The 23572-nt window shown below is 42.0% G+C and overlaps 1 protein-coding gene across 2 annotated transcripts in view; it reads right to left on the reverse strand.

The window, feature by feature from the left end:
- LTK (leukocyte receptor tyrosine kinase) overlaps positions 1-21070 on the reverse strand; it is a 98840-nt gene extending 77770 nt beyond the window's left edge. For both annotated transcript variants that reach the window (XM_035111725.2, XM_035111716.2), the window contains exon 1: positions 20911-21070. In XM_035111725.2, the coding sequence (XP_034967616.2) occupies positions 20911-20989 (79 nt within the window). In that variant the 5' untranslated portion in view covers positions 20990-21070. The remainder of the gene's footprint in view (positions 1-20910) is intronic.
- Between the last annotated feature and the right edge of the window lie 2502 nt (positions 21071-23572).

Consider the following 23572-nt stretch of genomic DNA (forward strand, 5'->3'; position numbering starts at 1 on the left):
CTCAGGTACTTGAACATATCCTCTGTATACTTATTTGAGATTAATCCCATCAAACCCAGGCTGGATCTAGACACATCAAAGAAGCGTTTCAGTTAAATGCGTTGCAAACTTTGCATGAGAAATCGGGTAAGCAAAATCAGAACTCCACTGCGCCATCTGGTGTCACTGTGTTAGAATGCAGAAACAGCACATATAAAGTGTTTTTCCTTTGCCAATGTAGCTAAGTCCCCAGTTGACTTCCCATAGGACTGGGAATTCTAATCTGAGGCAACCACTGAAAACTGAAGTGGGTGCTGTTCATTCTACATTAGGTTTTTTTGTTTCTCTAATTGACTCCAGAGCTCTCCTCATTGCCGGCATGTGACCCCCAACAAGGAATGTGGCCTCTTGTCAGGAAAAAAAAGTTTTAAACTGCTTTTAATGTTGTGTTTGAAATTGTTGTAATCTGCCCTGGGGCCTGAGGGTGAAGGGCATGTAATAAATTAATAATAATAATAATAATAATAATAATAATATTTTCAGGTATAGGGTGGAATCAACATAGTGCTAAGTCTCTTGTTCCATCAGCACAAGGATTTCTCTGTAAGCAATTATTATTACTATTATTATAATAATTACCGTAGCTGCTTATGTGCCAAAATGGTTGCCAAGTAAGTGGTTTATGACTATAAAATAAATGCATAATTAAAATATGCAATAGCAATTCCATTGAGCATTAAAAAATACCCTTAATTAAAAACTGTAAGACAAGCAATTGAAGAGCATAGCAGTTAAAACAGTTAAAAATAGGTTCAGTTCAGGAGAATCCTTCCCTAGAACTTCAGAAAGCTAATGCGCATGGGGCCTCTCGCATTTCAGCAAGTGAGGCATCCCACAATCTGGTGCCACCAGTGGATAATCATCAAGCAAGGGAACTGTTCCCTCCTTCCATGCATCTCCTAAATCTCTTCTAGGAGTTTCCCCAAACTCTCTAGAGCAGATTTGGGGAGGGTGTAGGCCAGGCATCCCCAAACTGCGGCCCTCCAGATGTTTTGGCCTACAACTCCCATGATCCCTCGCTAACAGGACCAGTGCTTGGGGAAGATGGGAATTGAAGTCCAAAACATCTGGAGGGCCGAAGTTTGGGGATGCCTGGTGTAGGCAGTGTGTGGAAGGGGAGGGGAAAGTCCTGTTGCACAAACAGAAATCCTTGCACTGAAGGGACACGGTAGTTGAAAATGACCCAGTCTTTATTGTACATAAAAATCTTAGCACACTTATGGGTGATGGTGATATCATTAAAAAAAAAAATAATGAATGAGGCTGACAAATTATGCTTCCAAATTCAAAAGTTGGAAAGCGAAGGTTCGTTTTTCTACTTTCATGTAGGAATGAGCTTCCATCTCTCCTCTAGTGGAATTGTTACCACTGGCTGAAGTGCAAATGTTCCTGATTTCTATAAGCAAGCCATTAATTCTATAGATGAGAGATACAGCATGCTGAGAAAATTTAGCAGAAAACAGGATAGTACCAGTGCAAACCTGATCCATTGGAAAATCTCTGTCTATATATAGGCTTTTCTGTTGCAAGTTTCTTTTTTTACCCTTCTGATGCTTCAGGCTGCCTTAGCTAAATGAAGCAGACAAGCGTCAGAGTGTCACATCAAACTCCCTTAACCTCAGCATGAAATCAGCAACACGGCCTCAAAGAGCGAAGAACACAGAAGGAGTGTCTACAAGAAACAAAGACTCTTGGGGAACTCTCCCTCTTCATTTCTGACCATGGCCGAATTGATTAAGCAAGATGGTACCAACACATCCCACTAATGGAAACAGCCCTTCATAACTGGAGTCCTTTTGCAGACACTAGAGAGAGTACAACTGCTGCCTTTTCTATGTGTATTGTCACTGGCCAGTGATAGGCAGGTAGAGAAATGGGTGACAAAACAATGTCAGAAACAAACAGAAAAAGGAAATTCAATTCCCAGCCTCTGGTTTATCATAAAGAAGACGCATCTGTCAGAGCAAGGATGACCAACCGGTAGCCTGAAGTTCAGATTTGGCCTGTGAGGCACATGTGTATTTTAGGGTAATCTCATCAATTTGGTTGATTTTTACCAGACTTTTAGAAGACATCTGAAGGCAGCCCTGTTTAGGGAAGCTTTTAATGTTTAACAGACCATTGTATTTTAATATTTTGTTGGAAGCCGCCCAGTGGCTGGGGGAAACCAGCCAGATGGGCAGGGATTTATTTATTTATTTATTTTACTACTGCATTTGCAGGTGGCGCTGTGGTCTAAACCAGAGCCTAGGGCAGGCATCCCCAAACTTCGGCCCTCCAGATGTTTTGGACTACAATTCCCATCATCCCTGACCACTGGTCCTGTTAGCTAGGGATCATGGGAGTTGTAGGCCAAAACATCTGGAGGGCCGCAGTTTGGGGATGCCTGGCCTAGGGCTTACCGATAGGAAGGTCGGCAGTTCGAATCCCTGCGACAGGGTGAGCTCCCGTTGCTCGGTCCCTGCTCCTGCCAACCTAGCAGTTCGAAAGCACGTCAGAGTGCAAGTAGATAAATAGGTATCACTCAGGCGGGAAGGTAAACAGTGTTTCCGTGCGCTGCTCTGGTTCGCCAGAAGCGGCTTTGTCATGCTGGCCACTAGACCCAGAAGCTGTATGCCGGCTCCCTCGGCCAGTAAAGCAAGATGAGCGCCGCAACCCCAGAGTCGTCTGCGACTGGACCTAACGGTCAGGGGTCCCTTTACCTTTACCTTATATCAAGGTCATTACATTAAATCTGGGGGGCTGGGAGTGGAGAGGGGGAAAAACAACTACTGAAGAAAACTCTTAGAAACACCCTGATAATTTGGTAGCACATGTTTCAGAAGCTAAAAGGGGGCCCCCACCCTATGTCTGCTTCATAACACTAATATGGAAGAGGAGGCATCTGATGGGGAGACCGGTGGGTGTAAGGTAGGTGATTTCAGCAATCCCACTTATCAGGACACAGGAAATATCATACAGTCATAGCCTACACTAGGGTTGCCAACATTTCAAAAAGTGAGTTGTTGTTATGCCAAAGTTATTGCAAAATATTTTTGGGGGGGAAGATTGAGCTATTTTTAAGGAACTTCGCCAAAATCTAGACTTCTGATTTGGGTTGCCATATGTCCAGATTTTCCCAAACATTTCCATGATTTCAGCCCAGACAAAGCTTACAACTGCCATGTTCCAGATTTACAGCAACTCTTGCCTACACATACCACCATAGAACAACATTATTAGGTTTCCTTCAGGGTATACCTATCTGAATCATATATGTGTGTTTTGACATGCTCCGAGTTGTTTCCTTGAAGGCCACACCTCCTCAAAACTAGCATGTTCTAGTAACTAGGGAGGAAGCGGGGAGTTTTGACTGCTTTAAGGAGTGTTGTCCTTTTTGTTTAGCATTTATTTTGTTAGCATTTATTTTGTAATCTTGTGGTGAGGCAGAGAGAGCAGAACGGTGGATACAGTGTGAATCTCCTTCTATAATAAATATGTATCTGTTTAGTATTTTTGGTAGCCTCTCTTGCTTGAATCAAATCAAACAAACTTCTGCTGAGGAGCGAGAGACAGAAGAGGAGGAACTTCTCAGCAGCTTTTTCCAAGGCCTGTTCCTTAACCTATTCAAGCTTAAGAGACACAAAGCAGGATAACTGTCTCTGGCAGTTCCCTTCCTCCTCAAACCAGAGCAAATTCTGGCTTATATCACACAGTCCCCAGTAATGAATCTCCTCATTCGCTTATTGTTTGCTTTTTCTCTTCTTTCCTCGCCCCCAATCACTGCTCTTGTGACTTCAGTAAAAATAAATCTGGTGAAAGTTCCCAATCATTGCCCAATCCAATACATGTTTACTCAGACACAAGGCCCACTGTGTTCCATGTTTACTCAGATGCAGGTCCCACTGTGTCATTCTCAGGCAATATATATTGGATTGCAGGCTTAAATTAATCTTAACATGTGTTTTGGGTGGTGTTTAGGGTGGCTCACTTGCTAAATTTCTTCTTGTTATGTACTCATTTATGTTGGTTTTTAGCTGCTTAGCAAGAGACAGAAGAGGAGGAACTTCTCAGCAAGTTTTTGCAAGTCCTGTTCCTTAACCTATTCAAGGTTAAGTTACACAAAGCAGGATAATTTAAAGATAATTTACGGTAGCTTTTATTTTCTCAGACAGATACTGGAATATATCTGTTCATGAAAGACAATAAAGGATGTCTATGAGGGCAGTGATGCTCATTCATTAGACTTCTTCCATGCCTGGAAGGGGTCATTTAGCCTAAGAAGTTTCACCAATCCCTAAAATAATGGAGGGCACAGAATTTACTATTTGCATCATCACACACAGGGTAGCAGGTAGCCTCTTGCCCCTCCTGCCTAAACCTGCCACTAGAGTTGACCGGCAGAGCGTAGTTGACAAGCTGGGGGGAAATAAACTTGAGCTGATATCAAGTGGCACAACTACTTAACTGAAAAGGAGAAGCAGTGACAGATTCCCTACCTGAAGTTGCTATTCAGTTCTTGCAAACTGATATGCTCTTTAATCAAAACAGAGTGCGGGTGACAAGGGGCATGTAGCTGCATAACATCTTCAAAATGTCTGAGGAGGGGGCAAATTTTTCCTTAATCCTACAGATGCTCCAATGTGTCACTCTAGGGAGATAGACGATTCATTTTCATGCCCCCCCCCACTTGCCTCATCTCCAGTATATCTAGGGAGTCTGTCACTTTCATAGCCTCCCCGTACCTTTTGAGCATGTATGGCTGTTGGCTATTTACCCAACACCTGGGTTTTTAAACTTTTCAACCATAAATAATCTGAAAGGGCTATAATTAGCAGATTTAGCCCCTTGCAATAAAAAACCTGGAGGCTCAGTCAGAGAAAGGAAGAGGGAAAAACCAATAGCAGCACAAGACTTCACTGCTGCAGTGGCTCAACCAGGAAAGCACACATCCCATTGATGTTTTCCCCCCATACCAAATCTCCAAAATGAAGAACAAGGTGTTGTAGTTTTTTTATTCAGAACAAGTTACACAGACATCATGATGATACATACCCGTAACTGCAATCTCTGCATGGCACCCCAAAACGCAAATGACACGTTGGCATTTTGTTTTTGTGTTTTTCCTATAGCAAAATAGGAAATGGGGACAGGATGCAATGTCTCCACAGTTGTAGAGACATTGAGGACATGTCTGGATATTTTGCAGTTCCTCCCACTCCCATGCAAGTCAAGATGCATGTATCTTGCCAAGTTATTTGGGACCTGGGGTAGGAAATCCCACAAGGATCTCTCTTCCTCCCTGGCAGTAAAAATAATAAATCAGGGACCTCCTCTCTGCATAAGAACCGATCAGGACCCTGCAACCATCATCTGACTCTCTTCCTCGTCTGCCTCCTCCACAAGAGGTCTGGAGGAGGGCAACATGAGAACGGGCCTTTTTGGCAGTGGCTCCCCACTTGTGGAATGCTCAGCCCAGCGAGGCTCACCTGGCAACTTCATTATACATCTTAAGGTGACAGGTGAAAACATTCCTCTTCAACTAGGCCTTTGGCTGATTTACATTCTACGTAGGGCTTTTTTTCACGGGGAACTCACAGGAACCCAGTTCCAGCACCTCTCAGGTGAGTTCCGTCACCTTTCTGGTGAGTGCAATTGCCATTCTAAGAGAACAAGGGAGATGGTTTGGTTTGTTCTTGCTTTTATTATGTATATTTATCTTTATATACAGTGGTACCTCGGTTTAAGTACACAATTGGTTCCGGAAGTCTGTACTTAACCTGAAGCATACTTAACCTGGAGCGAACTTTCCCATTGAAAGTAATGGAAAGTGGATTAATCCGTTCCAGATGGGTCCGCGGAGTACTTAAACTGAAAGTACTCAAACCGAAGCGTACTTAAACCGAGGTATGACTGTATTGTATTTTTATGCTGTGAACTGCTCTGAGATCTTTGGAAGAAGGGTAGTATACAAATTTAATAAATAACTACTGCCGTGTTTCTCCGAAAATAAGTCATAGTGATAGGCAGTTTAACCTTGTAGGTTAAACTGTACCATACTTAATTAAAAAAAAAAGACATCACCTGAAAATAAGCTACCGTGTGTTTTTTCGAGGAAAAATAAATACAAGACGGTGTCTTATTTTTGGAGAAACACGATACTACTACTAATTATGCAGGTGTAGTACCTACTACTTATGCTGGGGTGCAGGTCGCGCTGTGGGTTAAATCACAGAGCCTACGGCTTGCTGATCAGAAGGTTGGCGGTTCAAATCCCTGCGACAGGGACAGGGTGAGCTCCCGTTGCTCGGTCCCAGCTCCTGTCAACCTAGCAGTTCAAAAGCATGTCAAAGTGCAAGTAGATAAATAGGTACCGCTACAGCGGGAAGGTAAACGGCATTTCCGTGCGCTGCTCTGGTTGGCCAGAAGCGGCTTTGTCATGCTGGCCACATGACCTGGAAGCACCGGCTCCCTCGGCCAATAACGCGAGATGAGCACCGGAAGCCCAGAGTCGGTCACGACTGGACCTAATGGTCAGGGGTCCCTTTCCCTACCACCAATGTGCTGCCCTTTCCTGGCCCCCCAAATCAGCTGCCTGAGACTGCCACCTTACTGTGCCTTACAAAGCCTTGTCACAACCAAGCAAGAAGAATGGCCAAATACGTATTGTTTGCTTAGAAAGATTGCCTGAAAAAGCCCTTGGGAGACAAATAAGCAATAATATTCTCGTTTTAACATCTCTTGTAAGACTTTTGCAGTTTCTCTGTACCTTTTTATTGTGGTTGACTTTTGTCTGTTTACCCAACACCTGGATTTTAACTTTGTCAACCATAAATGTTCTGAAAGGTTTATAATTAGTGGATTAGTACATGCAAGAAAAGACTTGAAATCTCAACAGGGACTCTGGAAACTATTTTTACTTCAGAATGTCCTTGTATCTTCAAAAGTAATCAGTGTAGGAAGTTCCAAGTCTAGCTACACCAGCCAAAAAAGAGATCCCACTCCCTGCCGGTTGTTCCATTCTGCTGTTGGCTGAGATTAGTCGCCCTTGGTGCTGACCATAACACATACCACATTTAGGTTCCAGATCAAATTCTGGTCACCAATAGCAACATTTCCACAGAAAACTAAGTGTTATCAGGGAAAGCTTCTCATCCTTGATGTTTTATTAGCTTTCTGCCCACAGGGAATTTCTTACTTGGGGAACCATTAAAATGTATAACAGATGTAGGGGGAAGTGGGGCAGATTGATACAGAAAAATCCAATCTCATATTTTATGTAACAAAAATGAGTCAAGTAATAATTTTTTTGGCTTGATGCTTGGCATAACTAATCAATATTATAATAGCAATCAAATGAACCATTAAAGTTAGAAGATTTGTTGTTGTTGTTGTTGTTGTTGTTGTTTAGTCATTTAGTCGTGTCCGAGAAGATAATGAGAATATAATGACTTCAGTAAAAAACAAAAAACGGGTTTTGTATCACTCTGTCCCACGTACAGAGCACTTTGATACTTTGGAGGGGGCACTTTGATACAAAGCGTAAATTGTATGAGAATGGTAATTATTTGCAAAAATTTAATGTTTTTATTCTGAGAGATCATAATCAGCCTTACAATTTGTTACTTAAAATCTAGATTATGTATAAAACCTAACCATAGGTGCCAAGTTCCGTATGGAAAGATCCGGGATCAGCAGCGCCACAGCATCAGAAGTTGCTTCTACGCAGGTCCAGAAGTGCGTAGAAGCGACTTCTGGCGCCGCTCTGCCCATTTCCAAAATGTCTGCAGCACCAGAAGTCACTTCTATGCACCTCTGGACATGCGTAGAAGCGACTTCTGGCGCTGAGGACATTTTGGAAATGGGCACAGTGGGATCGGAAGTCGCTTCTACGCATGTCCGGAAGTGCGTAGAAGCGACTTCCGGTGCCAGCGCGGCACCAGAAGAACATGGCTGCCGGCAGGAGCTTCGTAATCCGGGGGGAATACGGGGTATTTTGCCATTCGGGACACCTGCGGGAAACGGTAAGAAAATACGGGGGTTTCCCGGGGAAAACGGGGTACTTGGCAGCTATGAAACTAACAGTGTTTCACACATATAAACTTTATGGCAGGTTTTTTTAACAAAACATCAAAAGTTATATTAATCTTTCCTCAAACACCTATCCATTAAAAAAAAGCTTTGGAAAAACTTAAAAAGTATAAGAACTCACATTAGGCAGTCAAAAAACAGTAATTTAAACAAAATGCTTATAAAAAATAAGATAATTACTTAATGTTTAGCTTCTATTGCACATTATATCCACTTAAGTCATTACAAAAAATATAAAGAGATGGTGTTCGAGATGTGCCCTTTGGGAAATTTGGTTCTGGCAACTGCAAAACAACATCTTTGAAATCAACGCTTGCCTTATCTTCTACAAAGGGGAAGACAAACATACAAGATCATGGTTTTTTTCCTGAAATATGACACTTGATAATTGGTCATATTATATTTAGAAATGACTTTGGCTATGTAGTAAACAGTTTTTTTCTTTTCAAATTTAATGAGTTTAGAGATTTCATGCAAACTCGTATATTGGGGCACTATTGTACACTAGCGGGGCACTTTTATATGTATCAATGTATCAAAGTGCCCCAACGGACATTTTCAAAAAAACTAACAATTATTAATAAAACCACTAAGCTTATTTAAAAATCACGTGTAATCGTGATTACTGAGTGGAATAACTTACCTTTGGTATTTTTAAATCTAAACGATGTAAAACAGTGTTGAAACACTTTTACATTTCATGTAATTTTTTAGTTGGCCATGCTAAGAACACACCTACTCTCGTCAAACGGCAACAGCTAACTGGCGGGCGGCGCGGTCGCAACTGTTGTACTCACACATGTATAGACACGTTTTAGTGATGTCGCGACACAAATAACATTTCTTGATATTGAAATATTGTTGGTGTATCGATGTGCCCCGCTTACCCCCTATCCCTCACCTGCCGTCTGATATCATATCACCCTGATTTGAAGTGTCATGAAAGGGCAATGAGTTGATAGTTATTTTATCCATGTGTTGGTTTGTTTCTATATATATATTCAGGGGCGTTGCAATAGGGGCGGGGCGCCCCGGGCACCGCTCTGCAGGGGACAGCACGGCGTCCCCTTGCCACCTCCACCGACAGCTGCCACTACCGCCCCCGGCGGGGTGCCTTCGGGTTTGCCGCCCCGGGCAGCCAGAAGGCTAGCAACGCCGCTGTATATATTTAAATTGTTTATATATGTTTGTCTATAGATTGTCTATATATGTTTAAATTGTGTCAGAAGAAGGACATTTCACTGAGTTGATTAAAATCTTCTGGGTCCCAGGAATGTTTTTTCAGGTCAGATCACCATCACCTTTGATGAATCTGGGATCACTTCCTCTTCAACAGGAGAAGGATGGAGCCAGAACTCCAGGCAGAGGCCATGCAGGGCTGAATCATGGCATGCTGGGACAGAGGAACGGGTGCAGGATGCCTTGGGCTCCAATGCTGCACTGCCCCTCTGTAGACCCAGCTGTAAATATGTGTACCATAAACCATATTTCTTAAAGACACTAGTCTCCGCTGTGCCTTTATTTCCCAGTGGAAACACAGCCCTGGGTGACTGCCTGGAACCCCCTGGAATCTTGGGCAGCTGCTTGGCGGAGATTGGGGTGGCCAAGACTCCCAAGGAACACTTTACAGCTGTGCCTACCAGGTCAGAAAAATAATTTAACACAGCACTGAAAGGCAGCTAAAAAGCTGGAATGTGCCGATTTGCAGCTGGGAATTTAATCAACTGCCAGGGAGAGGATTTTAACCTCTCCCTTTTCTTGCTGACTAGCGTCCCATCCTAGAATAGTCCTCTGCCTTGAAGTCATTTCCAGACCGAAAGGATAAGCCTACTGTAAAATGCTCTCGTTTCTTTATTAAAGGGAGACCTAGAAAATCATTAAGAATCTAGTGTTCTTTTGTTCCAGGCAGCTGAACAAAGCCAAATAAAGGAGGGCACTTTTTGTTTATTTTTATCATCACCTCTTTTGACACTTGGCACAAGAATATAGCAGTGAAGAGGAGAGACATCAGACATGCAGAATTATACTGCAGTACGGCTGTTAAAACATGTGGGAGCTATTTGGTCATGGGTGGTGATGTGTTTATAGATCCTACTGCAACTTTCTATATTCCAGATAATCCACACATTCCACAGATACGTGAGGGAAATAAGGGCAAGATACAGGTGTTCCTCTAGCAGTGCCACAGCACCAAATCATTAGCCTTTATTCCAAACACCCAGTCTTGGAGGAGGTTCAGTGGGATTATTATTTTCTTGATCTGTGGCTGCTCCCTACTGGCTTTTGCCAATGCCAATGTATGTAAACACTTTTGAGAGTACTCTCTGTTTCAAAATTAGGCAGGCAAAATTATCTGAATCAAACGGAATGTGCTGGATGTTTGTAAAAGTTGAATGGATTGCTGTGTAGCAAAGTGGCGCTGACAGGTGGCTGATACACTGAAAGGGATTTGCTATATTCAGCAAATGCAGCAGCACTAGAGGTAATTATGTTACTTCCCAAGATGTGTCACTGTGCACTGTAAACCATGAAATTCTCTTCTCAGTATCCCGTTTTGCCAGAGCTTGCTCTGTAGGCATCTGGGGCAGGGCCTTCTTGGTGGTGGTGCTCCAGCGGTGGAACCTTGGGGACACAAATGGCCATAATGTTCTGTTGTTTCTCTAGCCTTTGCTTAAGACTTTTCTGAGCCTTGAGTCTGCTTTGTAATTGTGTTGTTTCAAGTTTTGCTGTTGATGCTTTGGTTTATTTTTTTTAATGATCATGTTTTATTTATTGTTCTGGAAACTACTTTGAGGCCACCTGCTGATGAAAAGTGGTATATAAACATCCTAAGCAAATGAGTCAAGAGAGATGAGTTTCATGGCAAACATGCATAAATGTTTCAGTTAGATTGCTTGCATGTTTTCTGGAGTGCGTTCCGTTAATGCAATATTAAAATGTAAACACAATGTTAACAGGTCGCAAGCATGCCTTTTCACATACAGTACTTAAAGGACAAAAGGGGTATTCTAAAAATGGAATCGTTATGCTCAAAATCAAGTTGCAAATACAAACAAGCAGGGTAGATACAAGACTGGCTCATTGCAATATGTGCCACGTGGGAAATTGGAATTTGCAGGTAGTGCTAAATGCTGCAGCCCAGCTTTTGGCTGGAGCAGCTCCACATCCGCATATTACACTGCTGCTGAAAGCTCTGCATTGGCTGCCAGTACAAAATACCATTGTATAAAAGCCCTAATGGCCTTAGGACCAGGTTACTTTGTTACTTATGCAGCACCCATATCAGTACACTTCCCTGGAGAAGCCTAAAGTTATATTTGTTTAGTTTCTACACGAACCAAGGTTTTTAGCATAGTAGCACTAGTGTTTTGGAACACTGCTGCTATTGAAATGAAACAGGGCAGCAACTGAATTTTGGTTTTCTTTCACCAAACATTTTTAGACAATAAATTTGATTCAGTGTTTGGTGAGCGTTTGTTCCGCATTTTATGGCTTTATCACATTTTAATAATTTTATTTTATATATATTTCTTTTTAGCTGATGTTTTATAAATACTCTTACAAAGGTATAGCTCTTGTCTTTGCAACTCTTCTTGACTCAATAGGTCTAACATTATGGAAAAGTTAGGAAAATTCCTCCTCATCTTCCTTCTGTGGCTAGTGTTTTGGGTTTGGGGAGCTTGCATTGTTTTGCTTTTGGCTTTTGGTGTCACAATTTGATTCTAGAACATTCTGCACACTTGTGTTTCATGCTGATTCATATTCCATAGTTAGATGTTGTTCAAAACCCATTATCTTGCAAATAATAATAATAATAATAATAATAATAATAATAATAATAATAATAATTGTTATAAAGTCTGAAGAAATGCCGATAATATCAGCAGGTTCCAGTCCCTCTCTCTTTTTTCAGCCAAAGAAATATGTTAAATCAGTTTATACCAGTGTTTATTAAACTAACAAGAATCGCCTGTATTAAGTGTGCAATCCTATCTCTGACTTGTACCTCTTGAGCAGGGCTGAAATCATGGCTAGCTCCCCTTGTGCTATTTGGGACTCTAGTTATGGCAGTGTAGGTAGGGAATCTATCCTGGTGTTGTGATAACATCATTGAGCTGGAAGTACCTGCCACTCACTGGGTTCTAGGCCCACAACAGTGGTGTGCCTCTTCTTCCCTAAAGAGAAGATGATACCATTTTTCTCCATTCAATATAGATATTGTTTTGTTAACAGACCTTTTATGAAGGATTTGTTCACATAAGAAGAGGTGGTTTCTCATGACATCCTCCCAAATCACGCTGCCTCTCTCCCCTTGTTGCTAGCATTTGTTGGCCTCCTCTGCTTGAGGCTTCTGATGCATACAACTATTGCTGGTCAGAAGAATCACGCTTGGAAAAGCAGCCTTGGCACTGGCCTTGCCAATGACCTCTCTGATGGATAAAGGAGCAGGAGGCAAGGGGTGGGGAGAACTATTAAGCCGATCCTTAGCACCATCAGAAGCATCACTAAAGCCACTGCCATTGCGGAGCAAGGGATGGAATGAAGCAAGCTTCTCTGGGCACAGCAGGGTGGTAGTGACTGAGACTGTGCAAAAGCTTGGAAGTCTGGGTTGTTTTTTCTAAAGGGACTAAATGCTCCTGAAAACTTGATGCATCAGAACGACTGCAACAGAACCCATTAGCAAGGTATTGCACTAGCATTCCCTCTCTGCTCATTGCGCTCTACCTGCACAGGTCATATGGGAAATTGCTTCCATATTGCAAAAGTGCCACTTGTACTTTTATATCAGAGGTACTTAACAAAGACTGGTTTAAGTTCCCTGGGACTTTGCTATCCAACTTGTTACCCATCAAACACACTGATCACCCAGCTTTCAATAAGGCTCTCACGCACTTGGCTGTTCCTCACAGGTTTGGTCACACTTGTCACCAAGACCTCTTCATTCCTCTGAACCAAGTTTATGTCATGTTAACCGATGGGAAATTCTGTGCTATAATCTACAGTGAACTTCGTAAATGCAAACACTACTGGAAAGGGATAAGCACAGTTGAGCATTATTGCCATTTCAACTCCATAGGAGAAAACAAGATCCACATGGTCTAATCAAATAAATACACTGTATGGAAATGTGAATAATTTGGATTCTTTTTTCTGTTTAAGTTAAAAGCATTTCACAGATGGATCTTGCCATAAAGACACCCAAGGGTCTTGAAATATGACCGATAAAAAGGTTGCATACATAGATTTCCCAAAGCCTTTCTCACAAACAAGTATAGCCACAAGGTAGCGGAGGTTTTCTTTCTTTTTTTTATTTTGACAAAGTAATAATCATAAATAAATAAGAATAAAAATGTGCACCCCACCACCGAGAACATTCCATTGTAACTATCCAACCTCCCAAAATTTCAACACCTCTTGCAACAGTTTGTCCCCTTTCCGTTTTAACAGTACGAATTCTACAAACACCTTTCCTATCTCTTCAAAATCATTTCTCCTGCATATTCCCCATCCCACCTTAATGGCACATGTTAATTTTTCATTAATATATCCCACACCTTTTTATACCTTTTTATACCATCCTTCCATTTTATATTCTGCTTGCCCTTTCCGCTTTCTAGCCATAATAATAATAATAATAATAATAATAATAATAATAATATATTATCATGCAGCTGTCAATAAATTTGTGAGCAATTCCTTCCATAGCCTGCGAACCTTCCACCCTATCGTAAATTGATAATAATGCTACCTCTGGACTTTTGGTCAGCTTTTGTTGTTGTTGTTTAGTCGTTTAGTCGTGTCCGACTCTTCGTGACCCCATGGACCATAGCATGCCAGGCACTCCTGTCTTCCACTGCCTCCCGCAGTTTGGTCAAACTCATGTTCGTAGCTTCGAGAACACTGTCCAACCATCTCGTCCTCTGTCGTCCCCTTCTCCTAGTGCCCTCAATCTTTCCCAACATCAGGGTCTTTTCCAGGGAGTCTTCTCTTCTCATGAGGTGGCCAAAGTATTGGAGCCTCAGCTTCACGATCTCTCCTTCCAGTGAGCTGGTCAGCTTTAACCTAGTGGTTTCTGTTATCTCCTTAAACACCCTTTGCCAGAAAAATTGTACATATTTACACCCCCACCACATGCGAACATAATTCCTGGTTTCCTGCCATCCTCTCCAACATAACACCGGATATTCCTTGTTGATTTGATTCAATCTGACTAGTGTTAAATTCCATCTCCTAACTAATTTAGAGGTTTTTGTTCAGAGTTTTCCTTTTCCTGGATGGGCTACCTTCCCAGGTTGATTACCATTGGACCCACTATTGGTCTTGTCCACTCAAACCATGGGAGCCTATCTTCACATGCAGGGATTAGACAAGCCCCAAACTCACTGAGGGTTTAAGACCCATCAGCTACCCTCACCTGGTTTAACCAACCAGTTGAAGCAGTTATCCAGGGTTTCACCCCTGTTGCATTGCTGACAGCTTCTAGGAGCCGCAGGGGAGAACTGAGTGCAAGGTGGACACCAATGATGGGCAAACTACCCAGATGGATACAACATGTCCCCCACGATGCTAATGCCCAGTACCAAGATGAAGATTTACCAACCAGGCTTGCATGTTGAGCATGTTGCTTTCTGAAAGTGAGTCGTGGGCAACTTACAACTGCCAGGTGTGAAACCTCAACGCCTTCCACATCAGGAAGATTTTGGGCATCACATGGCAGTATAAAGATGTGCTCTCCCAAGCCCACATTCCCAGCATATTCACATTCCTGTCTCAGCAACATCTATGCTGGCTTGGTCATGTCCACAGAATATGGCAGAATCCCCAAGGACATGCTGGCTTCAGGCACCAAGTCCAAAGGCAGACCAACTCTGCGTTACAAAGTTGTCTCCAAACATGACATTAAGGCTGGCAACATCAACCCTACCATGTGGGAATCCCCTGCAGATGACCACAGTGCTTGGAGACAGGCAGGCAGGTTGGGCATCCATAGCAGTGACCAAAGAGGACTGACTACTGGGAGGAGCGCAGGGAAAGGAAGCACAGTCGTGCATCTGCAGCAGCACAACTGATGCCTTCATCTGCCCCAACTGCAACAAAACAGGTCTCTCCCATATCGGTCTCTACAGCCACAGCATGTGTTGTAACCTTCCAACAATTTGATTCACCCCCAAAGTCACAGTCCTCCATTGTCTCTTGAGACAGACGGATGCCAACCCATATAGATTTCCATCAGATCAGAATCTGTCCTCTTCCTCTTACTCCACTCATTCATACAATGCATTGCCATCTGCATACAGACACCCTAGAACACAAGCTCATGTGGACAAATGTCATGCAAGAACAAGCATTCACAGATACAGCTGACAACCACCATGATAATGGGTCTCTGTGACCATTTAGTTCACATTACTTTGTCTATCTATGCAAATATGGGTCGTCTGGCCCATTGAGATTGAAATTCCTCATATTTAGGCAGAATCTATCCTATCTTCTATAAGGGACCCAGGTGGCGCTGTGGGTTAAACCACAGAGCCTAGGGCTTGCTGACCAGAAGGTCAGCGGCTCGAATCCCTCTGACAGGGTGAGCTCCCGTTGCTCGGTCCCAGCTCCTGCCAACCTAGCAGTTCGAAAGCACGTAAAAGTGCAAGTAGATAAATAGGAACTGCTACAGCGGGAAGGTAAACGGTGTTTCCTTGTGCTGCTCTGGTTCGCCAGAAGTGGCTTTGTCATGCTGGCCACATGACCTGGAAGCTATACGCCGGCTCCCTCAGCCAATAATGCGAGATGAGTGCGCAACCCCAGAGTCGGTCACGACTGGACCTAATGGTCAGGGGTCCCTTTACCTTTACCGTTATCCTATCTTCTATGAATCATGCCTCATCCCCACCTCGAGTTTTTGGTTCTTTAAATGTCCAATAATGAAATGGTTCTGCAAGTTTTCATCATTACTTTTCTGACTACTTAAAAGAAAAGATCCAATGCTGGGTTATAAAACAAAAGTTCTCATTTTGGGGTAATGTTTGGTTTCAACAGTGGTTACCACACTGGTTCCAGTAAGATATATAAAATAGATACACTTATATCTAAGGTTTTGAATATTTTCCATGTTCATGCATACAAATAAATCTCTGTGCAAAGGTAACCCAAAATCAGATGCATTGAAAGCTAAATTCTGCAACCTGAATAAGGCACGGTATAATAAAAAAATTCCTTCAGTAGCACCTTAAAGACCAACTAAGTTTTTATTTTGGTATGAGCTTTCGTGTGCACGCACACTTCTTCAGATACACACGAAAGCTCATACCAAAATAAAAACTTAGTTGGTCTTTAAGGTGCTACTGAAGGAATTTTTTTATTTTGCTTCAACTCAGACAAACACGGCTACCTACCTGTAAGGTACGGTATGTAACTGTACACACATTTGCATATTTTCTATAATCTGCCTGTCAGATTTGGGCAAGGAATTATGCAGGATCTTGAAGACCAACTCTAGAAATTCTACCTCATCGTCCCAATGCAGACTTGAAAAAATCCACCAGGAATTGGAACCTGGATTCTGATGTTTAGTTTTCACGTGTATTTTAAACCTATTTTCAGCATTCTTACCTAAGCTTTGCTAACAGATTCTTCTCCATAGAGGACAAGCCTTGTGGGCCAACTGTGTGTGTCTCCCACACAAAAACAACAACACAGCAGCTTCTGGTAACTGTACACGCATATAGAAATGCCCAGACTTTTGCAAACCACATAACACTCTTATATATTCAGCAATCATCAGGAAAGAATCACTTATGTTAGAGCAGCCATTAATATTTTGCTTCTTAGTATTTTTCATTCCTTTTGAGTCCCATAGCTTTTACTGCGCATAGTAAGAAAGTCTGAAAGCAAGAGACCGAACAGGATGGCTCTTGTTGCAAACATAGTCTGCCAAGGCAGTGCTTGAACTGTAACAATCCATCCTCTTGTGCTCAATTACTAAACTGCTATCAGTTACAAATGGGTTTCTATGGGTTCTCCTAATATGAACATTATCACCATGCAGAGGATCAGAAACAGTTCACTCCTCCTACAAAGAGGACACAATGACCTACCGGTAGTAGCAAATCATCATTGGAATTTATGTTACTAGCGTTTGTTTTGCTGATTTCAAAGGACAGAACGCTGCCAATGAAAAACAGTGAGGTTTCATTTACCGACAGCAACATTGCTTTATTTTTGCCCTTCCCCTTTCTAGTATTTTGTAGCCTAGTACTTTCTGCTTTAGAAATGGTACACATAGTTTTCTCGTAGAAGTTGTAGCATGTGATTTGTGGATTGTTCTTCCTAGCTCCCCCCCCCACACACACCCTGTGTTCCCTTCGAGTTTATTCCCGTTTCATTTTGTGTTTTTGATGGGAAGTGTTTAATTTACCTCACAAATGGCTCTAAATCCCACCACGCACTCAGTACAGGTCTGTAGGACAAAACAGTCACTAAATTCAGTATGATTTCAGCATCACTAAAACAGTTCAATCATCCATCATGCGGCTAATATGAGGAACCAGGTGTTCAGAATTTGGCTCACATATGTTCCACAAAAAGGCAGAGAACCCAAATTTGCCATGCTGAACTTCCATCAAATTCTGAAACCTAAGTAAATTCTGCAAACCACATCACTGCTTCAACAGGGCCATATTTATTGGGGCAATTCCCATTTTCTGACTCCCAAACCCCTGGAGAATCACTATCCCATTTTGTTATTTTCTGGGCAGGGGAAGTTGCTTGGGGGAATAATTGTTAGCATGTTGCTTATTGGTACTTTCCAACTCTACAATTCTAAATTTTATGAAAACCCAAGTTTTGTCAATACCTTCATTAGGACCAAACAAAATGTCACACAAGAGTAAGCAAATTTTTGAGTTTTCCAGAATAACCTGCTTATTGTAGCCTGCAACTTGAGGAAGAGCTCTGGAGAACTCAAAAGCTTGCTCATTGTTTTGTAACAGTCTGGTTGGTCCTAATACTGTAAAGGCATTGCCTAGCTGTGGATTTTAGAATGAATGAACACACACACACACACACACACACAGAGAGAGAGAGAGAGAGAGAGAGAGAGAGAGAGAGAGAGAGAGAGAGAGAGGACCAACATGATTGCCTTTGCTTTTTAAAGGTGCTACAGAATCCTTTGTTCTTTTTTGCATTTTGTATTTCTGTGACTCACTAGCCTGTTTCATCTCTCTCTGCAGGGTTTCTGGAAGTTGAATCTCTGAGTAGGTGGGAGGATGCATTTTTCATGATACAAATGCTTGTGCAGGAACACTGAAATGCAGCTCACAGCCAGTTGTTTCACACACAATGCAGCTGCTGGGGAGGTTGATTATATTTTTCTTGGTGATCGTTAACTTCAAGAATAATCATCTTCTCAAAATTTAAATACTGCAGAATACACAAATGCATACAGAAGGTGGAAGAGACCCACACCCCCATGTATATGGGAAGTAATTCATAGCGTGAGAATAGGGATGTTGCAAATGAGTTCTTATGTCCATCTTCGCCACATTGGAGGGTTGAAAAAATGCAACTTGGAAATATTTATTAATTATGCATATCTTTTAAACTTGTTCATAGTTTGCTAATTCTGCTAACGGGGAGGTGAGCCAAACACTAGAGAACTGTTCCCTGACCACTGGGATTCTACCAACTCCCCAATTCTCTTTGACCATTTCAGAACACATTCATTGACCCCTGAGTTCCAAGCCTAGCTTCTACACCATATGGGCTAGAAACCTGCTTTTTAAAATTCAAACAATAAAATCTGTGGTCTTCAGAAGGTTAAATTCTGCACCAAGTACAGTAGTACAGTATGTTCCATGCTTTTTCTGTGTCTAATCTGGCACTCTTGATCAGCCAGAAGATAACATTCAATAGTTATGCATACTTCTTTCTGGTTTCCCTGTTTGGAACACCAATAAATTTAGAGATTAAAAAGCCGACAGGCAGTTTGGGGAAATTGCAGAAATTTAAAATTCAGCGTCCCTCCAACGTGGTGTTTGGAGGGTTTTAATCGTATGCCAGGCAACCACAAACTGCTTAGGAAGCTGCTGTGTCCTGCTTTTATGGGCAAGCATCTGTGACGGTTTAAAGAATAAAGTAGTATCCTCTCAAACCCCTTCAGAACCAGCAACATGCAAAATCTCTTTAAGTTACTACCTCATGACAAACATTTTTAAATGGAACTCCCTGTTGAAATGAACAGGGGCTTGCTTGAAACGGGGTATGACTCAGAAGAACAAATAGATTTCAGCCAGGGCTGTACAGCAAAGTCAGGGAATCCTGGCTGCCAAACTAATAAATAGATTATTTTTCCTTTGTTTCTGACGGACGGATGTGGCAAACAATGTCAGAACTTCAAATGTGCATAATAACAAACATTTTAAGCAGGAACGGAGAAATAAGGAGGGTAAGAGTAAATACTTCAATTTGAAGATGGCACTACAGTACTTTCATTATTGGCTTTGCACCGTTGCTACTTTTTTCTTCTTATTTGGCACTGAAGCAGCTATTCTTAAGTAGCCTAAGTTATTTATTTACTTGATTTATATCCCACCTTTCCTCCAAGGAGCTCAAGGCAGTACATGGTTTCCTGCCTCCACAGTTTACCTTCATGACAACCATGGGAGGTGGGTTAGGCTAAGAGACAGTGACTAGTCCAAGGTCCCTCAATGAGCTTCATGGCTGAGTAAGGATTTGAGAAGGTCTATGATGTTCTACAACAGTGCTGGAGCTCCCAAGTATTTTGGCAATCTGTTCTCAGCTAGTTATACAGTTGTGGCATGGGACTCCTATACAATGTACTGCAGGCAACGTTCAAGTAACCTGCTTAAATTGCATTTTATTGTAGATTTTAAAATGGGCTTTTAAAAAAAATGTCACACACAGTTTGGGGAGCCTGTTTGGTCAGAAAGTGGAATAAAAATATATCAAATAACATAACAAATTGCATTCCCCCCCCTACATCCTGGCAGCTATCCTTCAAGCACATAACAATTTTAATTTTATTTCCATTCTTCCAACTCTCCCGCCCTTTCACTGGAGTTCCCAAGTCACCCTTATTTAATTTTGCTCCCTGGGATCCAGATTACAGCAGACAGAAATAAACAAACATAAACTACCAAGCCTCTATTCCAAACTCAGCTTGCATGGCACTCCTTAGGAGGCTGTCACACCCCTTCCTTCTAAGATCTCTAATAAACCTGTTTTCTTTCCCCCATTCAGTCAATCCACACTACCTACACAGAAAGTATACTTTCCTCTCCAGTACACCTTCCCCTTTTATGCGTCCCTCACCCTGAAAAGCATCCCCGAGCAAAAACATGGGATTTGCACAAGGCAATCTTTTGCTTCTCTTCTGGAACAGCCTCAGCCAAAGCATGAGGCAAGCATTTTCAGCATCAGCATAAGATACCATACAGTACAGTATTTCTCAACCACTACGTGCTAGGAAAACCCACTTCCAGTTTTCATAACCCACGACTCAGCATTACCCCACTGCAAGACAGTCTGCCTTTTTTATTTACAAAATGTATATGATTCAAATCTATTTGGCAATGATCAGCGCTGGATAAAACAGTCTAATGTGATGGCCACTTGGTGAGTTTCCTATATATTTTATCCTTTTACCATTTAACTCTCCCCACCACCACCACCACCACCACACACACACACACCCTTCAACTTTCAAAAAGATGAAGAAAAAGAAGTCCAAGTCAGCAGGCAGACACTCTGCACCAGGAAAAGATGGAAATACACCAAGTACCTTACCTAGAGTGGTGGTCCAGGGGACTAGCTGAAGGCAGAGAACCAGCGGCAGGAGGAAATCCATGACTTTGCTGGGTCCCATATGATTCTCTGCCAGCACTGACCCTCTTCCCTGTGTGCCAGTCCTTCTCTCTAAGGCTCTGCAAGAGCTCTGATGTTAATGCTTGGACTCTTGCTGGTTTATAGAAGAATTCCACCTCCTGCTAGGGGAGACTCTCATGGGTCCTAAAGCCCTCATGGTTTCATCGCCCCCTGTGCATTCACCTCCTTCAGCAAACTCAAGAAGCAGAACAGCATGAATTATTAACACCTCTGTGTGTCCATTTATTTAAACATTAGCATTCAGCTGGAAGAGCTGATTTTGTCAGCTGAGCACCCCCACCCCACCCTGAAACGGCCTAGGCAGAAACGTTCCAGGTTTGTTTGTAAGGGAGATGCAAGCCTGGACAAACTAAGCTCTTTTTAACTTGGTCCCTGACAGCAGCATCTCTGTTAATTTATTTATATATATTAAATTTATATCCCACTCCTTCCTCTCAAAGGAGCCCCAAACATTGGAGTTGGTCTGTAAAAGCCAAATCCCAATGTTTCCTTAGCAGCTCCCATTGTACTAATTGCATACAGATAAACATTTTGATTGACAACTTCACATTCCCCACAGGAAAAGCCATATTCCTTTTTATAATAATAATAATAATAATAATAATAATAATAATAATAATAATAATTTCATTTGATTTTACAGGTGTAGAATTATAACAAAACAAAATACACATCCATATTTAGAGATTTATCTGAATCTCCAGACTTCCCACCTTCTCCCTCCATGGGTCCAATTGTCAACCTTTTCAACTGCGTATTATTCCATAGTCCATATTTTATATCTTTCCATATTGTCCATGATATTTGCTACATTACAGGTGTTATTAAAATCCTGCTAATGTTTTCATCTGCTTACAGTGATCTCCTAAATAAATGATTCCCCCCCCCCATTCTTTATTGAAGTTTGTGTCTTCTTGGTTCCTGAAAAGCCATATTCCAAGATAGCCAAGCCATTTTTCTATCCACCGCAATTGCACAAAAGCAGATAGAGACCTCGGGCAACTTTCCATGTTATGCTTTGCTTGGGCATTTCAAAACTGCTACCTCCTCCTGAGAAAGCCTGGGAAAAGGCAGAGGCACTCCAGATAGCTTCCATATCTGTATTGCTAATGGAAGAAGACACATACACGAACACTTCCTATGGGTGTGTCGGCACTGTCACTCGGCGATTGGAACCTTTCTGCTGTGGCACCTAGAGGTGCCTGCTTACTAGACTTAATGGTATTGCAGGGCTTCCATTTCAGAAGACCGTGTGTCCCCTACCACTGCTATTCCGTGCTTTACAGCTGTTGCTACATTCTCAACATGTTGGAGCAAATGAACAATTTGCCAACCCTGCTAAAAAGAAACAACAGAAGAAATATTATGAGCGTGTGCAGTTTGACTTATTTAAACAGCACCACCACTGCTACAGAAATAAAAGGATAAAAGGGCCCTGTTAGGGTTTTTTTTTAAAGTAAGAAATAATTATTGTAGAAAAGTATAGTGTATTTTTATGTAAAAGTAATAAAATGGGCAGTGGTGACCATGTACTTGCCTGGTTGGCTGCCCCTTGAATATAATTTATTTTAAAAATAGGAGAAAGGATACTGTAGCCACCAATGTCAGCTGAAGTGGTACTTCAGGTACTGATGTGGGACCTCTTTGCTGCTCCAACATCTGACGCTCTTTAGTGTTTTGAGAGGAGGGCTAGACTTGAGACTTCAGGTACAGCTCTAGCTATTACTGTTCAGGTACTGTAGATACTTCCACAGCTCTAGAACATCAATAAGGAAAAGGTACTTCTGTTCTGTTTCTCCCCCACTTCCTTCATCCAACCTTGGCTCCTGCCCGTTGCTGTTCAAAATAGCAGTCATGCTTGCTCCAGCATATAAGGGAAGGATAGATTTGCTCAGTGGTAGAGCAACTGTTTTGCATGCAAAACAGGGAGCCACTGTCAGTGTGGTAAGTTGGATGGACTCACTATAAGGCAGCTTCCTATGGTTTTATATTTTGTTCTGTGAACTGCCCTGAGACCTCTGGGTATAGGGCGGTATATAAATTCAAGAAATAATAATATTCCTAAGTGGAAAAAGAGTAGTTTGGGCAATCTGGGGGAAAGTATCCACTGAATTTTCAGGTTGCAGCCAATCAAATGAAAAGAGGGCAGCCACTGTGGAACATTTCATTATATATATACCCCAAATTTCCACTATTTTATGACACTTTATGCAAATATTCCTACAAGCAGTACAGAGCCCTGTATATAGTTGTCCTTTGCTTTTCAAAAGCTTTAAAGCAGAGCCTGAATAATGTATCCAGGGATGCTGTCATAGTGGGTTTCCTGCATTAAGTAGGGAGCTGGACTAGACATTGGAGTCCTTAAGGTGGCTGTCAACACATATTTAAAATCATAACAATAAAACATTTCCATAACTAATGATACTAATACTGCAGGGAGTGCTGACTGGGGAAGGTGAAACCAGCCAACCAACTTTGTGTTTACTCAGGAGACAGGTTGCTAAAACTAAGGAACTACATGTTATTTTAAAGGGTCAGATGAAACCCCACTGACCACTTGTTT

Source organism: Zootoca vivipara, chromosome 1 (assembly GCF_963506605.1).
Source record: "Zootoca vivipara chromosome 1, rZooViv1.1, whole genome shotgun sequence".
NCBI classification, from domain to species: Eukaryota; Metazoa; Chordata; class Lepidosauria; order Squamata; family Lacertidae; genus Zootoca; species Zootoca vivipara.